The sequence below is a fragment of the Copadichromis virginalis genome, linkage group LG10, assembly GCF_057382275.1.
Source record: "Copadichromis virginalis isolate Kocher_CV1m ecotype Utaka linkage group LG10, C_Virginalis_male_GT1.1, whole genome shotgun sequence".
NCBI lineage: Eukaryota > Metazoa > Chordata > Actinopteri > Cichliformes > Cichlidae > Copadichromis > Copadichromis virginalis.
Window position 1 is genome coordinate 35254583 of NC_140627.1, and position 18528 is coordinate 35273110.

At 46.0% G+C, this 18528-nt stretch overlaps 2 protein-coding genes across 2 annotated transcripts; one reads left to right on the top strand and one right to left on the bottom strand.

The window, feature by feature from the left end:
* Positions 1–1797: 1797 nt before the first annotated feature.
* Positions 1798–6006, bottom strand: LOC146701000 (deoxycytidine kinase 2-like). Its single transcript, XM_085471281.1, has 8 exons — positions 5715–6006; positions 4482–4600; positions 4325–4408; positions 4127–4236; positions 3705–3852; positions 3467–3582; positions 3288–3387; positions 1798–2185 (listed from the first exon to the last, which is right to left on the bottom strand). The coding sequence occupies exons 1-8, from the start codon at positions 5821–5823 to the stop codon at positions 2159–2161; spliced, it is 813 nt and encodes a 270-aa protein (XP_085327407.1). The 5' UTR covers positions 5824–6006; the 3' UTR covers positions 1798–2158.
* A 5681-nt stretch (positions 6007–11687) lies between these two features.
* pfdn1 (prefoldin subunit 1) lies at positions 11688–13131 on the top strand. The gene is made up of 4 exons (XM_085471282.1): positions 11688–11771; positions 12108–12274; positions 12361–12445; positions 12944–13131. The coding sequence occupies exons 1-4, from the start codon at positions 11739–11741 to the stop codon at positions 13025–13027; spliced, it is 369 nt and encodes a 122-aa protein (XP_085327408.1). The 5' UTR covers positions 11688–11738; the 3' UTR covers positions 13028–13131.
* Positions 13132–18528: the final 5397 nt, after the last annotated feature.

The window sequence follows — 18528 nt, forward strand, 5'->3', positions numbered from 1 at the left end:
AAGATCAGGAACAGGAACATAATCATGTATCAGTAATAATACGTTTGTATCTCAACGAGTCGAGAAAGAAAAACTGGATAGAACACAAAAATTAGACAACAATTAGAAGGATTAGACATTTAGATTTTCAAAATAAAATACTTTATTGGGGCTCTTAGTCATACTGTTGTGATTTCAAAATAAAAGTCCATAACAGTTCATCAGGAAGTGTTCAAAACATCTGAAAACTGTGGAAACTTGTCCCCCCCCCCCGTGGAGTCATCTGTTTTCGTGTCCTCGCTCCTCACTGAGCTTCTCGCTGGAATTTGTCCAGCAGTTTTTGCAAACAATCATCTCAGCAGGTTTCCGAATGGTGGCGGCAGCAACTCATGAACACGCTGTGACACGTGTGTCAGTGTCCCAATCAGGGCGCAGCAGAGCAGGCGACTTTACAGTGTTTATGAAGCTGCAGAAAGACTGACACAGGTCAGAGGTCACAGCGTGAGATGTTTCTTCAGTCACACAAAAACTCTTGAAACTCTTACTGCTACAACTACACGTTTCTTTTCCAGCTATTTATTAATGAGTGACTTTATATATATATATATATATATATATATATATATATATATATACACGTGTGTATATATTGTACTATTCTTAGTTAGCGTATTGTCTGTCTCTTTAATGTTGGTTTATAATGGAGCACTGTAACAAAAAGATAATTTCCCCCAGGGATCAATAAAGTATTCTGATTCTGAAAAGCCTTAAAATGAAACCGTCAGTATGCCACACCAGACTCCATTTAAAAACTGTCTGATTTTAGATTTTATTCAAGCTCAAACTGCTCCTTCCCGTCAGTCTTAGTTCACATTCAGGCTCTGATCAAACAGACCAGACTCCATTTAAAATCTGTCTGATTTTAGACTTTGAATTGAAAATAAACTGAATTGTTCAGTTCATGTTTGGCTGTTTCTTTCTGTGACAAAGTTTCTCTTTGGAAATACAAAATGTCTCAAACATGAAACTGTTTCTACCGAGTTTCTACTGATCAACAAATCAACCAACCAATCATAAATCAGTCTGTGAGCTACGGGACAAAAGAAATGTTTAGTGAACATCCCAGTCTGTGTATAGGTCATTAGTGAATCTGCCTTGTTCACGATGACTCGACGTTGTTCCCGTCACGCTTCGCCGTCTCTCAGTTGATCATTACCGACCTCTGTAATCATCCATCACACTCAGTCTGAGTAACCCTCAGAGGTCAAACATACGTGTTCAGGTTGGTTTCCAGCAAAGAGCCCTACTTTGACACCGTCACAGGTTTATCTGTGGCACGGCCTTTAAAGGAGTGTCCATAGTGCCATCCTGTGCCTGTACAAAACATGACGTCACCTGGTTGGCGCTAACTAACGACTGAACCAATAACTGAGAGGTAAATAAGAACTGTAGAGGCTCGTCGTTGTGTCTCTCTGATGCTGTCGGCGGTTTCTCGCTGTGGCGAGCTGCAGTGAAACACGTGAATCCACTCATTAGCTGTGATGTTCGGGTCTGTAGACTGAATGAATCAGTGTGGAGGGGAGCCTGTTTGAGTCAGGTGGCCCGCTGGTTAACCTGACTACACTGTCACGTTCTTTACCGCCACAAGACAGCGCTAAACATGCTCCAATAACTAGTTAGTTATTTCTTAAATCCAGCTTCACAGAGTTAAACCTCTGAGCTGTGAGCGAGCCTGAACACACACACACACACACACACACACACACACACTTACTTCACTGACATGTTGGACTTTGGTCTTTAAAAAAACTAGGCGTGCTCATTCAGTTTGACTTTATTCACACAGAAACCAGAACACCAACGGTCCCTGAAGGCATCGTGGTGGCTTCAACAACACCTCATTGTCAGGACAAACAGGAATGATCAGACTGAAGGATAAATATGAAGCTAAGAGCAAGTAAATATATCATGGACACACACACACACACACACACACACACACACACACACACACACACACACACACACACACACACACACACACACACACACACACACAGTTAAACTACAAAAATATAAAAACAAGTTAAAGAAACAAAACAACAAAAAAACAAACACATCAGTCTTCCAATCAGACGCGCCACCACTTCTCCCAGCACCTCTCATTGGTGGATGAGCTTCACAGTGTGGTGAGAAACTCTCTGACCTGCAGACAAAAATTAAGTCCTGTTACCAGATTACAAAAGCCTTTCAAAATAAAACCACCAGGTGAAAGTTAAATGAGAATTAAATACAAGCACAGAAAGATGTAAGCAGCACATACATGAACAAACAGCCAAACATGGAAGAATCTGACATATTTTACTGTCACTTCAAAGTATACAAACTTTTGCGCAGGTCACAGAGTTTACACAGTTTATTCAGTTACTCTCAGGAACGATGTTCAAAAACAGATTAAACACATGTTAGGCGTGTTGCTTTATATAAACAGGCACACGTCAGAATATAAAATGCAGCAAAGACTGAGATTTCTATTAAGAATTAAGATACTGATTGTTAAAAACCCCAATAAAAGCTTGACGGTCTTTCCTCTCGTGGCGATCGTTGGGTCTGCGCTTCAGCAGGCCCGCTAGTTCAGAGACGCATCACCCCCCACTGTTTCCTAGCCAACTTCCAAGAAACAGCCTTCCCTGCAGCCTTTTATTCAGTGAATGCAAGCACCACCCATTGTAACACCCACAAATGGTTAAAATCACCGCATGCGTCTGTGTGTGTGTCTTCTTGCCACACAATATATGCTCACAACTGTTAACCACATTTCCTGGTTATCCAAAGGCCATCTCCCCACACCCGTATATGGCTTAACATTAATGGTTCACCATATGCAAGCATAGGCGAGCCCCTAAATGGCCGGGAGTGGACATCCTTCACAAGATAAGGAAACCAGAATCTCACATGAAACCTGCCTGTAGTTAAACAGCTACAGCTGATTACCTCCTCCAGCATCATAGATGTGTCGGACGAACAGAAGAATATCTAACCACGCAGTTTAAGGCACGGTTTACACATTTAAGTGCAACAATGGCAACATTTAACAATTTACCCTGACAGTGACGGTACTCCTGACAAACAGAGTCACTCGTTATACAGACGAGGAGTCAATGACTTCTACATAAAAGCAAACAAGAAGTGGTTCACTGGTTGTTTGTAACCAAGAGAAGAAACAGAGCGGTTTGGGACGTGTATGAAAAACAAATAAAACCACCATCATCAGAAGGAAAACCTTCAAAATAAAAGCTCAGACTGACCTTGTCGATGATGGCTTCCTGTTTGATGCGGTCGTTCTTGAAGTCGTCGTTGACGTCCAGGACGAGAACAGGAAGTTCGCTCAAATAATCAAAGTCCAACCTTAATGCAAACACAGGTTAAAAAGGCGCTCCTGAACGCACCGCTGAGGCTCTGAGCACGCTCAGTGGCATATAGTTACCTGAGGTTCCTGTGGTAGAGCCAGGCTTCATGTTTGAAGTGCAGCTGCTCAAGGTACTCCAGAGGAATTTCCTGCTCTTCTTGCCGGCCGCGATGAAGCAGCCGCTGCATGCAGCGCTGAAAAATACACACACAAACACGGCACCTGAAGGCAACCGAAGGAAGGAGAGCCCATCACAGAGGGCGATGCGTTTACCCTGAGGTGGCAGGACTCTCCAGGTTCTCCTGTACGTCTTTACCTGTGGCGGGGCTCTGAGGTAGATGATGGCGTCGAGAGCGATGTCGGACTCAAACTGGTTCAGTAACCAGGTGTGCCAGTCCTGATACACACTCCACTCCGTCTCCGACAGGTCGCCACTCTCAAACAGGTTTGACGCAAACACGTACCTGTACACACAGGAGTTACATGTCTCACACCTGTGTCTGTGTTAAATGCGTGCGAGTTACCTGTCAGGTGATCAATGGTCATGAGAATTTACATAATTAAGATTAAGGAACTGACCTCCCAGCCCATTGTTCCCTCAGTGGGCTGGTTTCAGTCATTATGTTTATAAGATTGAAACCTGCAGTCAGCTGAGACTGAAGACGTCACCTGATGATGATGAAACGCTACGTGCAGATGAACAGAAGCAACCTTTTGGAGACCTGTCAGGTAAGTTACCTGTCGGAGTAGACGGAGCGCTCGTAGAACTGGACGGGGTTTTCTGCCTGCTGAAGTTTGATTGATGGCGACTGAAGCTGAGCTCGAACTCTGCTCAGACACGCGTAGCTCTGCACACAGGTGAGACTCACTTGAGACAGGTACACATAGTCTGACACACAGTGCTGCTATGGTAGGGGATGGAGCCAGGTGTGTTACCTGGAAGGTGTAGGACCAGCGGCTGGGTTTATCGTACAGCATCTGCAGCAGGTTTCCTCCACTCTTTTGAGATGAGCTCAGCTCCTGCAGGTAAACAAGCAGGTAAACAAGCAAGTAAACACAGACTTTAGAGAATGTGTGCTGCATTCAGGCTCACCAGGTAAACGTCATCGCTGTCATTCTGCACGTTGCACCACTTGCCAATGGGTTCAGGGATGACCTCCCAGTCCTCTGATGCTGCCTGAAGGAGGCGCACAAATGTCGACTTTCCTGCAGCTGGAGGCACACGGGTGAGACACACGGGTGAGACACAGAAATGTGACAGATCTCTGGTCCTGCCTGATTGGAGGAATCACACCTGTTCAGGTAACCCTGACATGACATGAGCTACTGATGCTCCACACACTAATACAGGAAATCAGCATTAATGCTGATGCCGTAGGACTTCCTGTGTGGGTGGGGCTTAAGAAAAGGACCGAAACAGCTGACTTTTGCAGGAAGTCATGTGACCGCAGGATCAAGTAAAACCATGGCAACCATGAGCAGCTGATTCAACCTCTGATTGTCTCTGCTCACACTCCTCACGCTGTCACCTGACCCCAACCTCAGTGATGAGGTCACGTCCTCGCTCTGGAGATCAAAACTCTGACCTGAGACTGAAGAAGTCACCTGGATGAGTGACAGAACGTTTCTCCACAAAACGCTGTGTCCAGATGAACAGAATCAACCTTTGGAGGTCTGACCTCGACTTGCAAACCTCCATCAGTCTGGCTCACCTGAGCCCCGCCCACAGACTCCACATGACCAGCGTTCACCTTCAAACACCTAAAGGAGCAAGCTCCACCTATTTAACACCCAAATTTAAACCTCCGCCTTCTAACCCCAGCAGCACAGCTCCATTAAAAACTGCTGATTATTGATCACAAACAGCTGATTTTCAAAGACAAACAGCTTATAATTGAGTTCAAACAGCTGATGATCAATCGATTATCGTAAGAAATCACTCGGTTGATGGAAACGTCCAGATGATTACTGACTGTTGACAGCAAATTTTGACTATAAACAGCTGGTTATTGAACACAGGGCTGAGTATTGACTACAAACAATTGATTTGCGATATAAACAGCAATTGACCATGGACAGCTAACTGTGACTAGAAACAGCTATTTATCGATCACAAACAGCTGATTATTGATGATAAGCGGGCGGTTTTGGCGCCACTTGTTTCCGTGAAGGCGGGAGGCTCACGGACTTACAGACCCGGGCCTGAGAGCTCGTTAACCGGCGGTCCGGGTCGGTCCCCCGGCTCAGTTTGCCCCGGTCGGTCCGGGTCAGTCGGGGTCCGTGAGCGTCCAGCCGGTCCGGGGGGCGCGCGCCCCGGTGAGCTCACCTATGTTTCCTTCGATGGAGATCTTCTTCTCCTTCCTTTGACGGGAAAAGCTGCCGTTCAGCGGCGGGCTGCGGGGAGGGGGGCACGGCCTCTTCGGGGGGGTCGCCATGTTCACGGATCGATCGCTGATTATCGATTATTGCTCGCTGCTGTTTTGAAACCCACTGACCGGCGCGCGAGATGCTGCTCAAATTAAACTCCGCGCGCATACAGACTTCCGTTTCCGGGGGCGGAGTCACGCATGAGCAGAGGAGGAGGAGTGCAGACTTCCTTCAGTTTCCTTCATGTCCAACATCACACCTGCCTCACTCCACCTGCCTGGCTCTACCTTCTGTTACCTGTGTTCACAGCAGCCTTTCATCTCATCCACAGAGGAGAGAAACACAGTGGGTGGAAACAGTAGCGGTTTTTGAGCGGGGGATTCTCTGGCTGGCTGGAGCAGCATCTAATCACCAACCCGCAAAATAAAAACAAACCAACAAACACGAAAACACCAGACATCATGATACAGACTTATAATTTGCACCGATGTTTTTTCGAAATTTTATACGCGAAAAGTGAGCGCGAGAGCCCTCGGTGCGCCTGCGCGCTGCTGAAGTCAAAGTAAACTTTATTGTCATCTCCGCTACAGACAGTCCAGCATATAGAGACGAGACGACGAGGCTGCAGCTACAGCAGTGCAAGTAAACAAACAATAAATATAAGAAGAGTAAGAGAATAAATATACACTTGAGGACCAGGAGTAAAGGATCAATAACAATTCAAAATCTATGATTTACAGTTTGATGATTTAACCCTTTAAGACCTACCATAGAACCAAGTCTGCCAGAGCTTACTTTATATTTTTACATGGTGTAGTAGCATTTCAAGTTGCTATACATCAATACAACCGTTATAGCCCAAATTTTAATAATATGTCTGCATTAAGTCCATAGTAATTACATAAATTGCAAAAATGTGCAATAAACTACAAGAAAATTTAAAATCTTTTTTTTTACATATATTTCTACTTAGAGAAATTCAAGAGGCTTATCCCTGAAAACTTTAAATAGAAAAACATTGAAAAAATAAAACTTCAAGTAAAACACAAGTACTTCTGTTAAATTATTGCAGAGTGTCCACATTGTAATTCAACAAAATATCAGTGAACTATTTGGCACTGTCTCCAGCTTTCAGAATAATAAATAAACACTTCTGTTTGGAATAAAGTAAATAAAAATTAGGTTTCAGAATGAAATAAACAATGGACACAGAATGTCCATATTGTTTGTTTGTTAATTTATTTCAAACATGTAAACAATATACAGGTACATTTAGTATGTGGAGTATGTGGCAGGGACTAAACACGATCACAGACTTTAGAGGGAAAACCAGCACACCGCAGACCACGGCCTCTCTGTGTGAGGATCTAAACGTATTCTACGCTAGATTCGACGCAGCGAACACCATGAGACCGGACAGTGTGCGCACCGCGGATGACGTCAGTGCGCACACTGTGTCTGAGGAGGATGTGCGGAGGTGCTTCAGGAAGGTGAACGCACGCAAAGCTACTGGTCCGGACGGGATTCCCGGCCGCGTCCTCAGGTCATGCGCGGCTCAGCTGGCTGGAGTGTTCACGCACATCTTCAACCTTTCCCTCTCTCTGTCTGTAGTCCCAGCCTGCTTCAAAATGGCCACCGTCGTCCCTGTACCCAAATCCTCCACCATCTCCTCATTGAACGACTGGCGACCTGTAGCCATGACCCCCATCGTAAGCAAATGCTTCGAGAAGCTGGTCAGGGACTTCATCTGCTCTGCACTACCCGACTCACTGGACCCTCTACAGTTTGCATACCGCCACAACAGGTCCACTGATGATGCCATAGCCCTGACACTACACACTGCCCTGTCACACCTGGAGAAGAGAGACACGTATGTGAGAATGCTGTTTGTAGATTACAGCTCAGCATTCAATACCATCGTTCCCTCGAAGCTGGACAGGAAACTGCAGGATCTAGGACTGAGCAGCTCCCTCTGCAGCTGGATCCTTAGCTTCCTGTCTGACAGACGCCAGGTGGTCAGACTGGGCAGCATCACCTCATCCCCCATCACACTGAACACTGGTGCTCCACAGGGGTGTGTACTGAGCCCTCTGCTGTACTCACTCTACACCTACGACTGCACAGCCACTAACAACTCCAACATCATTGTGAAGTTTGCGGACGACACTACAGTGGTGGGTCTTATCACCAACGGTGATGAGACGGCTTACAGGGAGGAGGTCAGCGCCCTGACCCACTGGTGTCAAGACAACCATCTCACCCTCAACGTCGCAAAGACAAAGGAGTTGATAGTGGACTTCCGGAGGTGCAGAGAAGTACACACCCCCATCACCATCAGCGGCGCTGCTGTGGAGAGAGTGAGCAGCTTCCGGTTCCTTGGGGTACATCTGGCTGAGGATCTTACGTGGTCAGTACACACAAACAAAACAGTGAAGAAGGCGCAGCAGCGCCTCTTCTTTCTCAGGAGACTGAAAAGATTCGGCATGAGCCCCCGCATCCTCAGGACCTTCTATCACTGTGCCATTGAGAGCATCCTCACTGGATGCATCACCACCTGGTATGGCAACAGCACCGCCTACAACTGCAAAGCTCTCCAGCGAGTAGTGCGGTGCTCTGAACGGATAATTGGAGGTGAGCTTCCCTCCCTCCAGGACATCTACAGGAAGCGGTGCCTGAGGAAAGCGGGGAGGATCATCAAGGACTCCAGTCACCCCAGCCATAAACTGTTCAGACTGCTTCCATCAGGAAGGAGGTTCTGCAGCATCCGGTCCCGTACCAGCAGACTGAGAGACAGCTTCTTCCATCAGGCCATCAGACTGCTGAACACGTCATAGACACCTCAGCTTCACTACTGGAACTTTAACATTATGCACTCCATACTGTATATAAATGCCACTTGTTTTGCACATATTCAACTCTGTATATTTTATTTATTGTTGACTCTATTTAATTTGTAAAATATGTGTACACACACACACACACACACACACACACGTAGAAAAACATTTAGTATACACATCCAGAAATTTTTTTTTTTTTTTTGCATATACTATTATATATTGTACATATATTTATTAGTTTCAGATTTAGCCATTCGTATATTTTGCCTGTTTATGTTATTGTATTTTGCACAACTCTGTTGCTTGTGAAGCTCGCACACAAGAATTTCACTCGAATGTGCTGTACCAATGTACCTGCACATGTGATGTGACAATAAAAGTGATTTGATTTGAGTAAAGAAAATAAGAGAGAGAAAGTTATACTATACAAAAGTCAATGCATTTCAATATCGCTGCTGTTCTGATTCGTTTACACGTTGAAAGGAAGTGGGAAGAAGTACACACCGATTTAATCCCATAAGTTATCAGTTAATATTTAGTTGCGGTGCGTTGGTGGTTCTTTGTGTCCGGGGATGGGCGTCCGGGTACACACCGGCTCACTCCTTGGCGGCCGCTTATCGGGGCCTGGAGCCTGGGGCTCGCTCGGGCCACTTCGGAGGTGGGGTGCCCCCGGCCTCTCGGCCTGGGGCTCGGTCACTCAGGCACGGCTGGCTGCCGGCGGAGCTCACGGGCGCGTCACTGCAACTCCCCCTGGCTTCTGCTCCGCGGCTGCTGAGTGAGCCCTCATCTGGGACTCTCCTCAGCTCTTTCTGGGACAGTGGCGCGGCTGCCCCTCTGTTGGTCTTCCTTGGTCTCTTGTGTTCTGGGGGCCTCTGGATGTCTGGAGTTTTGATCTCCTCCATACCTGCTTCATGCCCTGGAGGACGGGGCTGTGGCCCCCCCACACCCTCTAGCAGATCATTACATGAAGGAACCTTTTAAAAACAAGCGCGTCCATGCTCACAGGTGTACACACGGGTGATCACACCCACAAACTACACCCTTTTTGGCTCCTACCTCAAAGCACACTGTGTTCTGTTGATCTTATGTGCTGCACAATAATGTTTAATATTTAGTATTTACTGTCATATTCCCATATATCATTGTGATGTTGTTTATTCTATTACTCTTGTTCTCTTCTGCTTGTTTTCTTTTTTCTTTCTCAGCAGGTGATCCAGGTGATCGATATATGTGTTTTTTTTCTGCCCATTCTGTTGGTTTTTGTTTTTTGCCCTTCTCCCCCGTCCCTCTTCTCAGCTGTTTCTCTTTCCCTCTAAAAGAAGAAGAAAAAAAAATATTTAGTTGCTTCCTCATTGATATAATCTGTAATAAAAATAGTGAACAACTATATACTATAATATCACATCATGACATTTTTAAAATAGAGATTCACTTAATTTCAATATTTTCCTTTTCTTTATAGTTTGAGAAGATCATATTTTTATAACTCTTTTTGAACTGTTCTATGTTTTGACGTTGCTTTCATTCCATATTCAGACTGTTCCACAGTTTCACTCCATGCACAGAAACACAAAAGCTTTTCCTTTTAGTACGAACCTTCCCTGTTGTGAAGTGACAAAAAGCCCTTAAATTATAGCTTCCTTCTTTCAACAAGAAAAAACGTACTCTGAATATTACCTGCCAGTTCCTTATTTTTTTCTTTGATTAGAATTTGTGCTGTTTGGAATTTTACTAGATTGGCGATTTTCAATATTTCAGTGCAAAAATAGTGAGTTTGTACGATCCTGTAACCTGCACTGTGGATGATTCGAACTGCTTTTTTTTTGAAGAGTACAAAGTGAGTGTAATGTGGTTTTATAGTTGTTGCCCCAGACCTCTGCACAATAGCTTAAGTAAGGTGAAACCAGTGAACAGTAGAGAACATGAAGGGATGTTTGTCTAATACCTGCTTTGCCTTGTTTAATGTTGCAATGCTTCGTGATACGTTGGAATGAATATATCTTACGTGAGCTCCCAGTTAAGTTTTTCATCTATTATTACCCCCAGAAATTTATTTTCACTGACTCTTTCAATATCAACACCATTTATTTGAATCTCAGCATTTGTATTTAAACTACTATTTCCAAATAACATAAGTTTAGATTTATTCAAATTTAATGATAATTTGTTTTTATCAAGCCAGAACTTCACTTTACTTATTTCATATCCTCCAATAAATTCTGCAGATCATCACCAGAGCAGAAGATGTTTGTATCATCAGCAAAGAGAACCACTTTTAATACTTTGGACACTTTACAGATGTTGTTAATGTACAAGTTGAAGAATTTTGGACCCAAAACTGACCCTTGGGGTACACCACAAGCAATGTGCATACATAAGGAGCAACCACCATATAATTTCACAAACTGCTTCCTGTCACCTAAATAACTCCGGGCCCAATCTAGAGCGACCCCTCTGACACCATAACGTTCCAGATTTCTTATTAATATATCAGGATCTATAGAGTCAAATGCCTTCGTCAAGTCTCTGAATAACCCAGCCACATGTTGCTTTTTGTCTGTAGTATTTGTGATGTATTCTATTGAATCTAATAGTGCCGATGATGTTGGTCTGCTCGATCTGAATCCGTACTGACTCTCGCATCCCCCGGGTGGTTTTCACACAGCTGAATAAACGTCAAACAGAAAACTGATTAAACAGAAGTGTGAGATGGTCGAGTTTACTCCAGTGTCCTGTTATATTTTAGACAGCAAGGAGCAGACGGCTGAGTTTATTAAACTCCACCGAGACAGCGGTGACGCAGATCTGAAGGCTGGACCGTCTTATTTCACAGCCTCGCACTTCCGGCCTTCTCGGTCTTTGGAGGACCCGGCCCACGTAGACCGTGAAGGCCGGGGTCCTCCGAAAGACGTTTTGGGACACAGCTAATAAGAATCAGAATACTTTATTGATCGCTGGGGGAAATTATTTTTTGTTACAGTGCTCCATTATAAGCAAACATTAACAAGACAGACACTCCAGTCCAGCAGGTGGCGGTAGTGCACTTGACGCTCTTTGCTACGCCCATAAAAAGATAAAGGAAGAAGAAGAAGAAGGCTCTCACGCATGCGCAGTGTGTCCTCAGAGTCGGGAGCAGAAAGAAGATGGCGGCGCCCGTAGATCTGGAGCTGAAAAAGGTAGGAGCTCCTCACCTGTGTGTGTGACTAGCGCGGCTGTTTCACACGTGATCGAGTGTTTTTTTTCCAGTTTCCGATTTAAACTGCCTACGACCTCGTCTGTGTCCGCGGGACACCGAGACCGTCACGCTCGTGACTTTAACACAGCTGCGCTCAGGCCTTGTGTCGTCACCGTGAGGTAGTTAGAGCCCCTAATGTCATACTGACGCAGCGGAATCGTGTGCGAGTGGGTTGTGGGTCTCTGGTGAGACGCCGTGACGTAGGGCTAAAGGGGGCGGGTACTTCACAGTGGGCAGGCTCTGTTACCATGGGGACTAACCCAGGTGCGCTCCGCAGGCCTTCTCCGAGCTGCAGGTGAAGATGATTGACACGCAGCAGAAAGTCAAGATGGCCGATCTGCAGATCGATCAGCTGACGCGCGTTCAGAAGCACGCCAAACTGACGCACGCCGAGATCGCCACGCTGCCCGACAACACGCGACTCTATGAGGGTGTGGGGCGCATGTGAGTCACCTACCTTCAACCTTAACACACCTGAACGTCACGCAGGTGTCAGCCAATCACATTGGTTCAATCATGATGTGTTTCAGGTTCATCCTGCAGTCCAAGGAGGAGATCAACAACCTGCTGACAGACAAACAGAAGACGGCTGACGAGAAGATCAAAGAGTTGGAGGTGCGCATGCACACGCCTCTTCTCATTGGCTAACTACTGATTGACATCACGCGTGTGGGCGTGTTCTGCGTGGGGTTAGGGAAACCTAGTCTTGTCAGGAGAGACGGCATCCATCCCACTTTGGTTGGAGCAGCTCTCAAAATAGGACTATCCAGAGTTGGGACCTGTTTCACCTTAAACTTACTGAACACGGTTGTCAGAAGGGAGTTTTTCCTTCTCACTGTTGCCAGGTGCTTATAGAGGGGCCCTTGGCAACAATCTCAACTATCATGTGACCCCCCTCACACACACACAGAGGGTCACATGATAGTTGGGGTTAGAGTCTTTACTTTAAAAATGAAACACGTTGATGTAACTGTTGTTGTGATTTACACAAAAAAAGGAATGAATTGTCCTGCAGTCTGATTTCAGGAGGTTGGAACAGCGTTGGTGTGCGACACACACACACACACACACAGAGCTAAGCACTGACAGTATGTTTGTGCTTGTGATTTCCAGCAGAGGAAGGTGTACCTTGAACGCAGCGTGAAGGAAGCTGAGGACAACATAAGAGAGATGCTGCTGTCCAGGAGAGCCCACTGACCATCATCATCACACACACACACACACACACTATAATTACACTGTAATACACACACACGCTGTTTCCCGTGTGAGTTTTCCACAATAAAAACTTGAAGACGCTCTGCCTGCTGGTGGGTTTTTTTAGTCTGTGATTTAAATCTTTACTTTGAATTTGATGATGATGAAGAGGAAGACAACCCTGTTCTCAGTGGGTGATCTGATGATTAAAACCAGCAGACGATCATGTGACTGTATGGAACTACGTTTGCCCAAAGGAGGCGGGGTCATAATGTGATCGGTCACTTTGAATCCTTTGAAACAGAAGGATTCAAAGAGCTGACCTGAGGTCTGTGCCCTGAGGTCGATCAGGACATGAAGCGATTATATTAAGCAATTATAACTTACCAGATATTTAAAGCTGCATGTCTAACACATGCTTAACACACATGTGTAACTGCACCATGAGTGGATGCAGCGCTAAGCACAGGCCCTGTATTTCTCTGGTTTTATGATGTTCTCAGTGTTCAGGTGATAAATCAGCACATAACTGAGCAGCAGCAGAAATAACAGCTGCAGGTAAACAGCAGCGACCTGATTCATTTGGTCAGAGATTCATCCGAACAGTGAAGATCCTCTGAACGTCGAAGGTCAAAGGTGTTACGAAATCAGTTTTACCCCGGTTCTTTTATTCGTCGAAAGTTGTCATTTCACAAAACCTTTATTCATCTTCATTTAAGCATGCACTTCTAGAAGGGAAGACGAGGCCGGTGTGTCCCTCTGCAAAAAATCTTCACTGCTTTGTCTGTGAAACACAGTTTTGTAGGGGCGACCCCATCATAAAACCCCCACGGTGTGCTGCAAACTCTGTGTCTATGTGCACGAGCACATGAATGCCTACATGTGCGCGTTCCCACGTGTCCCATGTGAGTGCTTGTGAGTGACTGTGTACGCATACCTGTGTGTATGTGTGTGCACATGAGTGAGTGTGCGTGTGGATGTGTGTGCGTGACAGTTAAAACACTGGGTGTAGGTGACTCCCTAGGTCATAAAACCCATCTCCCTTCCAGACCAGTTATCCAGTTACAAATGTTGAGACCCCCACCCAAACATCCTCTGGGGAATTTCCACTCAGCATTAACGCCTCTCTGTTTTACTTTCACAGTTCAAGTGGGGGAGGGGTCTCCTACAATCTACTCCTAAGTTCACGACACAGTGAGGCCTTTATTATATTAAGGGCAGTGTCAATGTCTCTACAATAGTTCTACATTCTATGTTAACACATTTCTAAACTCTAAAATCAGCTAAACACTCCTACAAAGGTCAGATAAGCTGCCGGTGTAAGATGAAGCTGAAAGAAACGCACATTTACCTGGACAGGTGAGTGACATCAGAGCCCCGACTGCATGAAACTTTCTGAGAGCCAGCCCACTTGTTCATGTACGTGTCACCTGTGTATCCTCGGACTGTGACGCCCACCCAGCCCACATCCTGGGCTTTCCACTTATGTCATGTGACCAGTTTACCACCTCCTTTCAATCAAAACCGCCGACACACCAACAAGAGGAGAGGTTAGCAAAATACTCTCCCTCTACTACTATTGTTACCATAGTAACTACATGTAGTGGTGTTTATTACATGGTTATTACCTGTGAAATTGTCTTTCTTTGAATGTGAGCTGCAGCAGACACCAGGACAGGTTCAGTGCTGCTGTTGGAGTACAAAGGTGAAGCAGAGGGTTTTGTACACCGCAGCAGAGGGAGGTTCAGACTGGATGAAGAGGAGGAGTAACGCCTGGTCTAGGAGAACACGACGAAGAGGAGGAAGACACAGGACTACCTGACGAGGAGATTGACTCGGGCGGGGCGGTGCTCGGTGGGCCAGCACGAACTGTGTGCATCATTTAGTTCCAGGATAATGTATCCAGCGTAGTATCACATTAGATTACTGTGTTGAGAGTATCCGGTACTTCAGTACTCGTGTGAGCCTGAAGTCCGAGAACACTGGAGTCCGATTAAGCACATGGATGATAAACTGAAGGTTTGGCAGCTGCTCCTCAGACCCCGCTGTCAACAACAAACACCACCTGCCAACACAAAGGTTTTCTTTGCCACGTCAGTACATGTGGTTGCCTCCACTGACCAGAATTATCAGCAGGACAACGATGGTAGGTTAGCAGGCAAAACCTCCTTGCCTACAAGTCTCTGCCCCCACTGCTGCTAATGGTCTGGGGCTGGATTGTCTGTGGAGTGACCAGAGACTGGTGCTGCAGTCAACTTGTGATTGGTTGGATCGGTTCCCACAGGAACTCACATAAGCTTTGATCTATATTTCACAGCCATCGATCTCAGAGTCTTCTAACAACTGGAACCACAGTGAAGGACCAAGTGTCACAGCCAATGAGGCGCCAGGAGAGGAGCATCAGTGATGGTGGAAGAACTACGTCTGTTCAGCTAAATATACAGGTTAATATCGTCCTGGTAGCAAACAGCAGAAAACAAGAATAATGAAGATTTTTGTTTTTTCATCTAATTAAAGGTTTTTAATGACACCCTAACACGGGTGGGGAACTCCAGGCCTCGAGGGCCAGTGTCCTTCAGGTTTTAGATGTGTCCTTGATCCAACACAGCTGATTTAAATGGATAAATGACCTCCTCAACATGTCTTGAAGTTCTCCAGAGGCCTGGTAATGTGATTCAGGTGTGTTGACCCAGGGTGAGATCTAAAACCTGCAGGACACCGACCCTCGAGGTCTGGAGTTCCCCACCTCTGCTCTAAAGCTGTAAAGTGGTCCAGTTTGATTTTCTAAATTCAGCTGTAATTTCAAACCAAAGTTGTCCTTTTGTTGTTGTCCACTATAGTCCTGTGTGTTTAAAAAACACATTATAAGTAGTTTTTAGGCTCAAAAAGAAATCACACACAAAAAAAGTGGAAGGTACTCTTCTTCTTTGGTTTCCAGGAGCTAATACCGCTGTTAGAGGCAGGGCTTGATGTCAGACAGGAAGTCACCTGCTGTCAGGATAATTAAGTCTAATCAGGTTATTGTGTCACAAACAGCTGATCCATCAGAGCGCTGACACTGAGGTCAGCGAGTGCTCTGTACCTGTCTTCATGACCTCAGTCTGTGGCCACGCCCCTCTGCAGGACATGTATAGGAATTTCTTTTATTTATGTATTAATCACATTACTTTATTGTATGATACCTTGGTGCCACTGGATTTTAGCATGTCTCACACTCATGCAGTTAGACAAATGGTGGGGGTGTAGTAAGGAAGTTGGTGGGAGCAGACGACTCCACAGGAAGAATCTTTTGTGTCTTCGAGGACTCTGGGAGGTAGCAAGGGAGTGTGACCCTTAAGGTGTGAAACAGCTGTGTACTGCATTTTGTTCCTGGAGAAGGCATTTAACTGAGGTCAAAGGAGCTTGCAAAGAAAAGCGTCTGGACTTCTTTAAGTTACTTGAAGACGTTTCACCTCTCATCCGAGAAGCTTCTTCAGTTCTAAGGTCAAATGGTGGAGAGTCCCAGATATAAACCTAGTGGGAGTTTCCCCCCACAGAGGGACAAAAGGACCCCCTGATGATCCTCTAATCGCCTGAGCCAAGGTGGGAAACTGGGTGTGGGTCCCAATCAGCCAGAGTTTCGGGTGTGTTCATTGTGAAACCTGGCCCCACCTTATCATGTGAATTCCTGAGGTCAGATGGCCCAGGATGTGAGTGGGCGTTAAGGCGTCTGGAAAGGGATCTCAAAACTGGATTATAGATGGCAGAGAGTTGGTGTCGTAAACCCCGCCTCTGTTCAAAGATGGCCGCTCACAGTGGACATAGATGCTTCTTTCACTCCTCTTTCAAACCATCTGTCCTCTCTGTCCAAAATGTGAACATTGGCATCCTCGAAAGAGTGACCTTTATCCTTAAGATGCAGATGGACTGCTGAGTCTTGTCCTGTGGAGGTGTGGATTATTGACCGCCTTACATATCACCGCCTTTACCCAGGGGATGCCATACCCTGCATTTACGGACTTCCTAAAATCCACAAGGAAGCTGTCCCACTCAGACCCATAGTCAGTAGCATAAACTCAGCCACTTACAACATTGCTAAACACCTTGCTACCATCCTTGCACCTCTCGTGGGGAACACCCCACACCACATCAAGAACTCCACTGACTTCACCGACAAGGTCCAGAAACTTACCCTGGATCCAGATGAAACCATGGTGTCCTTTGATGTAGTCTCTCTCTTCACCTGCATACCCACCACGGAGGCCGTGGAGACTGTCAGAAAACGACTACAAGAAGACAGCTCGTTGGAAGACAGGACCAACTTCAACCCCGATCAGACCTGCACACTGTTAGACCTCTGCCTCACCACTACATATTCAAATACAACGAAGGCTTCTACAGACAAAAACATGGCTGTGCCATGGGCTCCCCCGTGTCACCTATTGTAGCCAACCTTTACATGGAGGAAGTGGAAAGGAAGGCTCTTGGCTCTTTCAAAGGAAGAGTACCCAGCCACTGGTACAGATATGTGGACGACACCTGGGTCAAAATCAAGACACAAGAAGTGGAATCCTTCACTGCGCACATCAACGCTGTGGATAAAAACATCAAGTTCACCAGGGAAGACACAAAGGACGACTGTTTGCCTTTCCTGGACTGCGCCGTGCACATTGAAGAGAACGGCAAACTCAACATCGAAGTTTACCGGAAGCCCACACACACGGACCAGTACCTCCTCTTTGACTCCCATCACCCTCTGGAACACAAACTTGGAGTAATCAGGACCCTACACCACCGGGCAGAACATGTTCCCTCTAAGCCTGAAGGGGAAAAGAAGGAACACACACATGTAAAGGAAGCACTCAAAACATGTGGCTATCCTAAATGGGCGTTCTTAAAGTCAGCAAAGAGGCACAGAAAAGAAGACCAGACACCAGCGAGGGAGGATAAGAAGGACAGACGCAACAACATTGTCATCCCCTATGTAGCCGGTGTATCAGAGAAACTCGGGAGAGTTTTCTCCAAGCATGACATCCCAGTGTATTTCAGACCCAGCAACACGCTCAGACAAAAACTGGTTCAGCCGAAAGACAAAACGCCAAAACACAAACTTAACAATGTGGTGTATGCTGTACAGTGCAGCGAGGAATGCTCAGACCTCTACATCGGAGAGACCAAACAGCCACTTCACAAGCGCATGGCACAACACAGAAGAGCCACCTCCACAGGACAAGACTCAGCAGTCCATCTGCATCTAAAGGTCAAAGGTCACTCTTTCGAGCATTTTTGGACAGAGAGGACAGATGGTTTGAAAGAGGAGTGAAAGAAGCATCTATGTCCACTGTGAGCGACCATCTTTGAACAGAGGCGGGTTTACGACACCAACTCTCTGCCATCTATAATCCAGTTTTGAGATCCCTCCCCAGACGCCTTAACGCCCACTCACATCCTGGGCCATCTGACCTCAGGAATTCGCATGATAGGGTGGGGCCAGGTTTCACAATGAACTCACCCGAAACTCT

Coding starts and splice junctions, on each gene's coding strand:
- LOC146701000 (XM_085471281.1), bottom strand. CDS start 5,823: ATGGCGACCCCCCCGAAGAGGCCGTGCCCCCCTCCCCGCAGCCCGCCG. Junction 4,409..4,481: donor ACAGCGATGACGTTTACCTG/GTGAGCCTGAAT, acceptor GTTTACCTGCAG/GAGCTGAGCTCATCTCAAAA. Junction 4,237..4,324: donor GCTGGTCCTACACCTTCCAG/GTAACACACCTG, acceptor ACCTGTGTGCAG/AGCTACGCGTGTCTGAGCAG.
- pfdn1 (XM_085471282.1), top strand. CDS start 11,739: ATGGCGGCGCCCGTAGATCTGGAGCTGAAAAAG. Junction 12,275..12,360: donor TATGAGGGTGTGGGGCGCAT/GTGAGTCACCTA, acceptor GATGTGTTTCAG/GTTCATCCTGCAGTCCAAGG. Junction 12,446..12,943: donor AGAAGATCAAAGAGTTGGAG/GTGCGCATGCAC, acceptor TGTGATTTCCAG/CAGAGGAAGGTGTACCTTGA.